At 39.6% G+C, this 12,325-nt stretch overlaps 1 protein-coding gene across 1 annotated transcript in view; it reads left to right on the top strand.

Moving 5' to 3' along the window:
- The window catches only part of LOC124551046 (apoptosis-stimulating of p53 protein 2-like), a 454,884-nt gene extending 450,705 nt beyond the window's left edge, over nucleotides 1-4,179 (top strand). Inside the window, exon 19 of the mRNA XM_047125910.1 lies at nucleotides 2,059-4,179. Coding sequence (XP_046981866.1) covers nucleotides 2,059-2,100 — 42 coding nt within the window. The 3' untranslated portion in view covers nucleotides 2,101-4,179. The remainder of the gene's footprint in view (nucleotides 1-2,058) is intronic.
- The last annotated feature ends 8,146 nt before the right edge of the window (nucleotides 4,180-12,325 follow it).

Below are 12,325 nucleotides of genomic sequence, written 5' to 3'. Positions count from 1 at the left end.
CAGGAATTAAATATTAGGTATTTATCTGAATCCTACACTGTGAAAGAAGTCAATATAGCTATAGGATCATAATGGAGTAGGACTGTTGAAACATTATACAAAGCAAAAAAATGCAAATGGTGTTACAGAAGCAATTAAGGTATGAAAAATGCTGGACAGACATGTAGAAACATCTATTTGTATGCTCTGCAGGCAGACTTCTATGGCAGTCACTTGACATCTGTTTCATGCCACCTGACTGGTTATTCAGGAATGTTTGCCCATGCTGCATCTAAGTGTGGACTCCGTGTTACTCTTGGATTTCAATCCATCAATTTGGCACTTGGGTAGTGGCACATGTTGCTGCGTAGGACAACTTAGTATTGAATGCAAGATCTTAAGGTGCAGTGGAAAGATAATATAATCTATTAATTTGTATGGGCCTATGTTGTGGGTGACAGCTGGGTTTGTCACATTGACCTGCTCGGCATAACTTTACTGTCCCCCATCATTACTCTACCTGCGCCCTCCCCACTCTGCCTTGTTGTGTGATGTCCTTAGGTTAGTTAGGTTTAAGTATTTCTAAGTTCTAGTGGACTGATGACCATAGATGTTAAGTCCCATAGTGCTCAGAGCCATTTGAACCTCCCCACTCCACCCCAGTTTCCTCCTTAGCCCCCACCCCCCAACTACCCAGGTTGCTTCTACAATCATGCACAGCTGTTCTCTGTCTGGCCTCGACAGCCAGAGTAGTCATGTGCGTGCAAGTTGAGTTTGTGAGAAAGTGCATGTGTGTTCGTTGTTTATTTTGGAAGTAGGCATTTAGACCAAAATCTTACTTGTTTACAGTCTTTTTATTGTGCATTTCTGTGAGTAGCACTCTATCCTTTCCACAATATTGACATTAATCCATCAAGGATTTTCTGTTCTTTGATATACCTAGACACATTATTTAAAGCTAACTCTTGAACTTTTGGAAGTAGGCTGCCAGTTCAATTTCTTCAGCATCTCTGTGACACTCCATCATTGGTGAAACAAATGTGTGACCATTCAGGCTGCTCTTCTTTGTATGCGTTCAATATCTCCAGTTAGTATTATTTTGAGCACTTGTGCATTGTTGTAGGTCAGATAGCAAAAGTGATTTGTAAGTGATCTCATTTTTAGACTGATTCTGTTTCTCTACTGTTCTATTAATAAATGAATCTGCTGCCTGTTTTATCTAAAACTGAATCTTTGTGATAATACTGTTTCATATAGCCATAAAGTATTACGCCAAGTTATTTGTATGAGTTGACTGCTCAATAATGGAAAATCCAGGATGGAATGTAACAATGTTATGGGGATAGTTCCTACTCACCATATAGCGGAGATGCTGAGTTGCAGATAGCCACAACAAAAAGACACTCAGAAAGTGAGCTTTTGGCCAACAGGGCCTTTGTTGAAAATAGACAACACTCGTGCACATGCACACTCACATAACGTACACACGTTATGCAAACACAACTTACACACATAACCACAGTCTCTGGCATCTGAATCCAGACTATGATTTCCCCAGCACCGTAAACTGATGAAATAGTTCACAACAAATTCCCCGGTATGAATGATTAACACAAGTCATTCTTGAACACTCTTCACATTCCCTGTTACTTCAATGTACAGTATAAAAACTTTGTATAAAACCTTATTTCACATCCACATCTTCATTCACTGTCATTACAGAATAATAGCTGTAATTAATAAACAATTAGAAAATCAAATAAACAAAACTGTCCATCTAGTGGCTTCTATCATATGGCTTAGAAATTACATATACTTGAGTCATCTGATGACACCTGTCTTGCATGTGACTCACACTGCATGTCCAATCACTGCTGTAATATTCCATTTGAATAGGCATGATGCAAGGTGCTATGCCTCACTATCCTTTATGACAAAATAATGGATTAGACATTAAATTCTCATAGCCCTTTCTTTTTTTGAGCTTCAGTGTTTTTTCTTTAACAAGTGTGATGCCTAATTTGTGCATCTGTTTCCCAAGAGCGACTACTAAATTACATGTCTTTTTTTTTTTTCCAGCTCTATCCTAGAGTGCAGCCTGGCAAGAAGATAGTTGAATGACCAACGTAAACAGGCTGCCAACTTGCCACCAACTCAGGGGAGCAAATCCAGTCCAGACAGACAATAGTTTAAGCTTTTTGGAATTTATTGACTGAAGTGTGTCATCGAACTGACTGAGGATATTTTACTGTCCTGCATTGTACTTCAGGCCTATGATAGAGTAGATATTACAGGTTCTAAACTTGTTAAATATGGATAGAACTATGAATTTGTCTGTGACCATGACTCGATGTGATTCTTTAATACTAAAATGCAATCACAGGCAACACTTGAAGTACAAAAACTGAGAACAATTCAGGCTTTAATAGGCATCGAATTTCGATGCTCAGAGTTAAGTGTATATTATGTAAACTGTAATAGAGACAGATGTGATTAGGCTGATATGTAATGTTTCTAATAGAAGGCAACAATGAACTGTGTATGTATGAATTAACTGTGAGTTTGGGGAAATAATGCCTGCTGTTATAAATATATGGGAACAGAGTTTTTGATATATTGTACTTTTACAGAACGGCCTGAAATGCTTCACAGTCTTACTGAGTCAAGCCACTTGCCAATGCAAATATGAAACATGATCAAATTTAAAGTGCACCCTTGATGTTTTTAGTAACCCATGGAAGTGTTTGACAATACACTTCAACATTTTTACATATGTATTTTGAGACAGTTCATCGCAGAGATAAAACATGCAAAGTCACAGTTGCTTCAGTATTCATAGCACTATATGAATGGTTTTCTACATAAGTTATGCTAATTATGAATTGTGCACATACTCCAGAAGGTTTAATTTTTTGTCTTATTCCTGCCACTGTCCAATGTAAGAAAATGGCAGCTGAAATTTGTTATCCTTTGGCATGGAGCTTTTGACTGTACTTTGTGATGAATGACATATCTTCTCCCACCTCATTGACTATTAAGAATACTAGACAGTGCCAGGCTATAATCGGAATATCAGATCTGAGGCACTGTGAGAGTCCAAATTTAATATAATCTCTGCATCACTGGCCATAATTATGAGCAGTTGTTGTTATAGTGAATCTATTTCTCATTTAATACATTATTAAAGACAATAACATGTCTATTGGAATCTTTCACCTTCACTAAAAAGGTATAGATTAAGGATTGCATAAATAGTTCCTGATAGTGACAAATACTGTTGATTGTGGGCAAAGGTATGTCCCCAAGTTCTCTTTTTAACATATCAAAAGAAGTGGTTCTATGAAGGATAGAATTAATTATCCTATTGATAGATTCCGCAAGCAGTGTAAAAAGAGAGAACACACTACTCTTACACTTTCTTATCTACTAGAATTCCACAGTTTGAATTTATTATGGAAGTCACAGATTAGTAAACACGATAGCTTTTCAGTCATATAGATGCAAGGTTTTTAATTCACCAGTTTTGGTTAAAAAAATCTGATACACAATGCTTCTTACCTTTCCTGTGAACTTTGCTGATGCAAAATGTGATACCTGATAAGATGCAGAAACTTTGTGATGGGAAAAACTGACACATTCAGTAAGGCATTGTTATTTGCTGATGTATTGGCTGAAATGTTTCTGTTTATTGTGTGGGAGCAATGAATGGACCACTTGAGCATTAATCGGTACTAAAAGGCAAGCAGGATGAGAATGCATGTGTGTGTGTGTAACTGGCAGCAAAATCAGACAAACATTGTATGCAAGGAAAAGTAAATGGTTCTGTGCCTTCCTAATAAAGTACGAAGAGTAGAAATGAGAATGTCAGCTGTATACATTTTAATGAACTGTGGGGGTGCACAATTAGCACTAAATAAATAAAATATTTACTTGTGAAGCAGTATAAGTGGTAAAGATGAAATATTTTCCATATGTACATAAATATATTATTGCTGTATGGAATAAAATGCTTTACATTTCTGGCTCTGCCAGTGTTGAGGAATGAGTAAATAGTTTATACTTTAATCCCGTTCTGTAAGCATCTGCCTAGTGGATGGATATACCTTATGTTTAGAGAGAAATATTACTATTACTATCACTATGATTATCATTATTGTAAATATCATGTTGTAACTGAAATATATTTTCATCCCAGTTTTAGACATTGTTTTATTGCTTAATCACTTGAAATTCTATTATGTCTGAGTTTGTTAATACACACTCATGTTTTAGTGATGCATTTAAATTTAAATGGCAGAATGTTTTTTGCAATGTGTGTTGTGTTACTGTTTGCAGGCCAGAAAACTGATGACAAATTTCTTGAGATTAAAAAATAATACTCGGCTAGATCTGCAAACTGTGTGAAATGTATGATGGATAGGGTATTTCCTGCTGTACCATATACTGGGGTTACTTCCCATATCAGTTGAATTGGAGTGGGAGTATGCTGGGGGGGAGGGGGGGGGGGGTGCGTGCGATGATAGCTTAAATGCCTGTATGCCTGTGTGTCTTTTAGTTGTTGTAATGTCGTCTTTGTGATCCCTACAGGAGCAATATATGTGGGGTTGGATTATATTCCCAGAGTCCTCACTTGACACAATTACTTTAAACTTTGAAGGGGCCTCATGTGGGATGGTTGACATCTGTCTTCAAAAACCTGACAGGTATGAAATATGTTAACATTCAGTGTCAATGATCCATTGTAGAAGCGAAGGATTAGATCTATCAGTGGCTAGAAAAGTACAGTTAAAAATGCAATCCTTCTGGCAGTACCTCTCTCCTATTTTCCAAACTTTACTAGAGCCTCACTTAGTAGAACACTTGCACAGGCAGAGGTACAAGTTTGAGTCTGGCAAGCAGTTTTATTGTGCCAAGAAGTTCCATATCGGCACACGCTCTGCTGCAGAGTGAAAAATCCTTTCTGTTCCAGGGGTGGCAGACAGTGGGCTCTTCCACTGGCGAAACATGAGTCTTAGGCATAATAGTGTTTATCCTAAATAGAAATATTTGTTCTGATCATAATGATATTTCAGGCTTTGTTCTTTTTGTTTTTCAAAAATCTCATGACTCTGAAAAGATCAGCCACACCTAGATAATTGGGTGTTTGCTTTAATTCACTAAAGATAAATGTATCTTCTACAAAAAGTCCAATGCTACTGTTAATACCTGCCATGTATTTAATATACATATGAACAGGAAGCATCCAAAGATACTTGAGTGGGGTGCACCTGAAATTATCTGTACTTCTGATGATGACTCACCATCTGAGGTTAACATGCTGCAACCTTGCTGTTATATATTATTTTATAAAGATAATCTTTTGTCTATCAAAATCCTTAATTGTGCTATTCATTTTGTTTTTGTAACCCTCACCCTCACAACAGGTGGATCTCTCCCACTCTGGGGTGCGAGTGGTGTACTCTTTCTTTTTAATCTTTACCGACATATCCCTGTCTCTCCCTTCTGATGAAGGATTTATTAGTCCTGAAAGCTCGATAGTGCATGTCTGTTATGTGTGCTATACATTTTGCCTCTTGAAACTGAATTATTTGTTATGCCTAACACCAGATGAATGTACACTGCAAATTTATTGCGGCAAGAAAATTACAAGAAACAGACACAATATATCTTTGCCTGTACAGATGACCAAGTAATCTAATCTAGAACATTATTAAATTGTTGCATATCACTGATGTTCAGTGCCCAAAAGAATGACTTCTGATGACACCAAGGTAAGCAAGTGAATCTAGTTAAGCACAGAAATAAAATAAAATTGCACAGAAAATTGTGGAGTAAAGATTATTACACACATGGAAATCAAACAGTTGTTTCAAAATATTAATTTGTGCCCTTCAAAAGTAATTTATCTATAGTAGTTAAATATGTCATGGACTTCAATAGGTATGGTAAATTTGAAATCGGCTTTGTATTGAAGATTGTGTCAAAAGAAACATTTGAGAACACTATAAAATTACAGACAGAATGGTTTCCCAATACCTAAATTCAGGAATACGAATAGTGTCTAATGAAATGCACAAATAAGGTGATTTTTGTTTTATGAACATTAGGCCTTTGTCCAAGCCACATTTTGTGCCTGGCATCTCATTTTCCAATGCTGGAGGTATCATCGGAGGCTGTAATGACTCAAAAAGCAGTTACAATATCAAACAAGTTCAGGATGCCAAACTTTTTATGCCAGTGGTCGTCAGACTGCGGCCTGACTCAAGTATTTGTGTGGCTCACAGTTCTCAGCCTCATTTTATAATAATATCGCTCTAGCAACTAACAACCAAATCCAAAAATGGCAGCTACCAGTAGGAGCTTCTTAAGGATTTAGTTTCTCTGCTCAGTAACAGACAAAAATACATAGAGAGACAGCGATATTTTAAGATGTATTTAAATGATATCACTGAATTCAGTCATGAGATCAGTAAAGTTGCTAGTTACCTCACTGATAGAGGGGTAAGTAATGCAGTGGCTGAGGTGTAAGAGGACTGTTTATATTCCAGTGCTGACAACTCGCAGGTGTGAGTTACTCATACTGATCAACTGCTTATGATATAAATTTTGACACTGAAATAACATGAACTGATGACTGCACATTATAGTGTGTGTCATGTTCAAGTGCAGTGCATATTTGTAGCAAGGAATATGAAGTTAAATGAAGATTGTTGTAATATAACACAATGAGTAGAAGAAAAATGACATTAAAGGCATTTAGTAAACATTTATAATTGTATCTTGTATCGCATAATGCACTTAAATATAAGTACAATTACTCTTATTAATAAATTGGTTGCCACTTACACAGACAACACATCATTTCATCAGGCGATTCCTGTGTCATAACTTTGATGGTGCTGAGGGTGGTAATCTGAAACGGCGAACTGTTGACACACTGTTTCGAATGATGCCAACTTTTAATGCTCAGTACTTTGGGGCTACATTGTTGATATTGACATGGAATTTCCATTGATTGATCAAAAAAGTAGTAAGACAAGCTCAATTACGATGGCCTTCATGGGCTACATTTATAATCAGAATTGAACATGACATACACAATTGACAAGAAATAGCATGTAAACTGATCAGACAGCTTAAAATAAAAAATAAAAAAAATAAAAAAAACGCAGAGATACTGCAAATACAAATATCATTCCTTCAGAAGATTGGATAAATCACTACGTGAAATTAAGATATAATCCAGATGTAGAAGAGTCAACTAAAGAGAAAGGAACAGATATAACAGATCTGATGAAAATAAAACAAGCATTCAAGAGAAACAAGAAATAGAAAAGCACTTGGATTAGATGGATTTAATGCGGAACTGATAACATACATGGTGGAGCATTTCAGAATGCTCCACTTGTATAGCATGTGAGGACACACATGTGAAACTCTGAAGGAATGGAATTATGATGAAGTTATTTCACTATTATAACTGGAGTCAAAAGTAACACAACCAATTACAAGGGGATCAGTCTTCTGAATACTACTTACAAAATCTACAGCAAAATAATTAATGAATGGCTTTGAAATATCTCTGATTCAATTTTATTAACACAGAAAGCATGCTTCTATCAAAGATGATCTTGTACTGACATTGTTTGCACTTTGAAACCACCCCTCAGGGGTGCCCAACTCTTTGGTGAGTTAGTACTTGGCTACCATGGGACGCCAGCCTTTGCAGCATCTCTTCCCTTCCCGTGCTGGATGTGTATCCTCCTGCTATTCTTTTTCCCCTCCCTTCATCTACATCTACATCTACATTTACATCTACCTTTATACTCCGCAAGCCGCCCAACGGCGTGTGGCGGAGGGCACTTTACGTGCCACTGTCATTACCTCCCTTTCCTGTTCCAGTCGCGTATGGTTCGCGGGAAGAATGACTGTCTGAAAGCCTCCGTTCGCGCTCTAGTCTCTCTAATTTTACATTCGTGGTCTCCTTGGGAGGTATAGGTAGGGGGAAGCAATATATTCGATACCTCATCCAGAAACACACCCTCTCAAAACCTGGCGAGCAAGCTACACCGCGATGTAGAGCGCCTCTCTTGCAGAGTCTGCCACTTGAGTTTGTTCAACATCTCCGTAACGCTATCACGCTTACCAAATAACACTGTGACGAAACGCGCCGCTCTTCTTTGGATCTTCTCTATCTCCTCCGTCAACCCGATTTGGAACGGACCCCACACTGATGAGCAATACTCAAGTATAGGTCGAACGAGTGTTTTGTAAGCCACCTCCTTTGTTGATGGACTACATTTTCTAAGGACTCTCCCAATGAATCTCAACCTGGTACCCGCCTTACCAACAATTAATTTTATATGATCATTCCACTTCAAATCGTTCCTCACGCATACTCCCAGATATTTTACAGAAGTAACTGCTACCGGTGTTTGTTCCGCTATCATATAATCATACAATAAAGGATCCTATCCGCTGCAGATCTTCCTGCATTTCGCTACAATTTTCTAATGCTGCAACTTCTCTGTATACTACACCATCATCCGCAAAAAGCTGCATGGAACTTCTGACACTATCTACTAGGTCATTTATATATATTGTGAAAAGCAATGGTCCCATAACACTCCCCTGTGGCACGCCAGAGGTTACTTTAACGTCTGTAGACGTCTCTCCATTGATAACAACATGCTGTGTTCTGTTTGCTAAAAACTCTTCAATCCAGCCACACAGCTGGTCTCATATTCCGTAGGCTCTTACTTTGTTTATCAGGCAACAGTGCGGAACTGTATCAAAAGCCTTCCGGAAGTCAAGAAAAATAGCATCTACCTGGGAGCCTGTATCTAATATTTTCTGGGTCTCATGAACAAATAAAGTGAGTTGGGTCTCACAAGATCGCTGTTTCCGGAATCCATGTTGATTCCTACATAGTAGATTCTGGGTTTCCAAAAACGAACTTCGGGAACATGTCTTGGAAACTTTCAGGAATGCGTTCTGAAGTTTCAGTAGCCAGGCATCAGAACAGTCCCCTGTCTGTTTTTTCCTTCTTTCTTCATTCTCCATCTCCTCATCTTCCTCTGCTTTGGTGTTTGAGTTCTCTTTGTTTCTTCTTCCTCCTTGTGCATTCCTGAAGCCTGTCCCATGCGTTTGAGATGTAACAAGTGAGTGGATAATGCATAATTCCCAGCTCTGGGTTGACAGGTAAGGTTTGCATGTACAGGCCAGGCCCACGGAGGGTTATAAACCTGAGCTGTTACCTTTCAAATTGCCAATTGGTCCCTATGTCAGGAGTTTGGGAGGTGTGACGTGAGGTGTGAAAGATCACTTAAAGTGGGTGAGCCCCCAGTTGGAAGGAGCATGCCATTGGAGATGGTGGCAATCCCCATCTCAGTTTATGTGTGCTAAACGTAAATGGAATGAGGGAAAGATTCAAAAACTATACCAGCTGCACTTCAGTTCTTTGTGGTGTCAGGTACCAAAGAAAGTCAGTCCTATTTCTTACAGTTAGCCCATTTATTATTCAGAAGAATGTAGATGCAATTGCAGGCCCTGTGAAATTCTGCTCTTGCTTATGTAGTGGGATTTTGCTTCTGGAGACCAATTGTGATTTTTAAGCCCAACAACTGCTTACAGCTTTGCTCCTCCGTGGCTCTGCTGTACATGTCGAGGCACATGGTGTTATTTACATTCAGCTGATTGATGGTCTGACCAAGGGAGAAATCCAAAATTATCCCTCTGGTCAGGGCACCACTGTGGTCCATTGGGTAATGAAAAAGATCGATGCAAACTTAGTGCCTACATGCGTGCTTTTTCTCACGTTTGATTGAGTAGTGCTTCCATTGAATATTAAGGCAGGCTAAGAAGTCATCATGGTCTGACCATACTTTCCAAACAAAATGCATTGCTACAAGCATCAGTACTACAACCACACTCGTGTGTCCTGTGAAAACAGTGTCAAATGTGTTACTTGTGGTAGAGATGCCCCCAAGGGCCTCCTTCTCCCTGCTGTATCACTTGTAATGGCGACCATGCAGCCTCATCCCATGAGTGTCCCATGTTTCTTGATGAGTGAGCCATCCAGGAGATCTGGCTCAAGGAAAAAGTACCCTACCCTGTTGCTCTCAAGTTGTTGGCTGGCTGAAAGCCCTGCATTTTACGCATTTTACCATCTGGCACTTACAGCAGTGCTCTTGCTATGCCTCACCCCACAAAGGATATGTCTGCACAGACTTGCGATCTCCATTTCAGTACTGCAGTTGTGAAATCACCCACAGTAGCATCCCTATCTCCTTCTCCTACAGCTGCACAAGAAGTCACCAAATCTTCGCCCCAAGTGGCAAAATCACCTGCTATATAACCTACAGGCTGGAAAGAACAAAAGGAATATTCCTATGAAGGCTTTTTACATCCCTCCATCATAATCATAATCAACCTCATCTGTCTTAACAATGAAGCACCCACGTTTCTTTCAGATTGTGACACCTATTCCAATTTGTGCTTCTCGTTCTGTACTGCCCAGCTTGCCTGTCATCTTGAGTGATCCACTCTCCCTGATATGTACTCAAGTGACCATTTCCTGTGAACTATCCATTTGCTAATTCCTACTCCACCTGCATGTAAACCCAATTGGCAACTTTCTAAGGCCGACTGAAGGATTTATTCCTCCCTGGTGACCATTGAAGCACAACATTTCTCCACTTGTGATGATGGCTCGAGTCTCATATTCTACTAACCACTGCAAAATGTGGATTTTTTGAGTGCATGGTTCTGCATTCACTTTGTCAACCCATGTCATGAATGATTTTCTGGGTAAGTAACATATTGCGGTTGTGTTTCTTGATTTGGGGAAAGTCTAAGACACCTACTGGAGGACTGGTATCCTCCATACTGAATGCATATGGGACTTCCAAGGCTGCCTGCCCCATTTCCTTCAGGAATTTTTAAAAGACTGAGTTTTCAAGGTACATGTGGGTTCGGCATTGTGGGACTCCTTGATCAGGAGAATGGGGTAACTCAAGGCTCCGTCCTGAGTGTCATCCTCTTTTCCTCTCCAGCCAGTCATCTCCATCTCCCTTTACATTGACAACTTTCTCTATCTATTGCAGTCCTCCACAGACTTGTCTCCTATGTCTATCAGACATTTCATATGAATTTTGAGGAAGGCTGTATAGTTATATTCCACTGACTTGACTCCTTGAATGATGTCTTGATCATCTTTACTTCTGGAGCATTGACAATTCCCCTCACTTTTCCGCCGACAAAACTGTTTGCACGAATTTCTTGTGGCACAGTGGTTCTCTTCCATCTTGTCTACATCTTGGGCCTGTTCCTTTTACATTCACTGAAACCACAAAATTCCTGGGGCTCATGCTCAATAGGAAACTTTCTTGGTCCTCCCACATGTCTTACCTGGCTGCATGCTGTACCTGGTCCCTCAATGTCCTATGTGTCCTGAGTTGTACTTCCTGGAGAACAGATCAAACCAACCTCCTACACTTGTTCTGGTCCCTTGTCTGTTCAAAACTAGACTGTGTGTGTTTCCTTTATTCCCCTGCACATCCATCCATTTTACACCATCTTAACACAATCCACCATAATAGAATATCTTTGGCCACTGGTGCATTTTACACTAGCCTGGTTGAGAGTCTCTATGCAGAAGCTGCTGAACTATCACTGTCATACTGGCTTGATATCCTCCTCAACAGATACTCATTCCATTTGTCTGTCCGCCCTCTTTTGCAGTGACTCCCTCGACTGCCAGTATAGGATGCGCCCTTCTTCTCTGTTATCTTCCAGAGTTTGCTTTGGGCTACTCAAGGACACTACAGATTACCTTCACAGCAGCCTGTGTTCATCTTGGACTTCATTCACTTCTCAAGGACACTACATTGGATTCGATCTATCAATGACGTTCCTCAATCTTTGCACAAAACTTAGTGATAGGATCTTTGTGTACACTGACGGCTCTAACACTGACTGTGGTGTTGCATGGGACTTCAGCATTGGCACCGACCATTTTTGGTATTGGATTCCAGAACACTGCTCGATTTTTATAGAAGAGCTCCTCATCCTCTATCAGACCACTGAGTACATATAGTGAGACACACTTTTACCTTGTGTCGTATGCTCCAATTCTCTCAGTGCCCTTCAGAGCCTCTGTGTGCTGTACACAGTTCATCTTTTAGTGCAAGAAAGCTTCCACTAGCTTGCTGTTGAGCGAACCACCATGATGTTCTTGTGGGTTCCTGGTCATGTTGGCCTGAAGGGAAATGAGGCTGCTGACACTGCTGCCAAGGCTGCAGTCCTCCTACCACAGCCTGTTAGCTCTTCCATTCCTTTATATGAT

The sequence above is a fragment of the Schistocerca americana genome, chromosome 9, assembly GCF_021461395.2.
Source record: "Schistocerca americana isolate TAMUIC-IGC-003095 chromosome 9, iqSchAmer2.1, whole genome shotgun sequence".
Classification (NCBI taxonomy): domain Eukaryota; kingdom Metazoa; phylum Arthropoda; class Insecta; order Orthoptera; family Acrididae; genus Schistocerca; species Schistocerca americana.
This window is presented reverse-complemented; position numbering and strand designations above follow the sequence as displayed.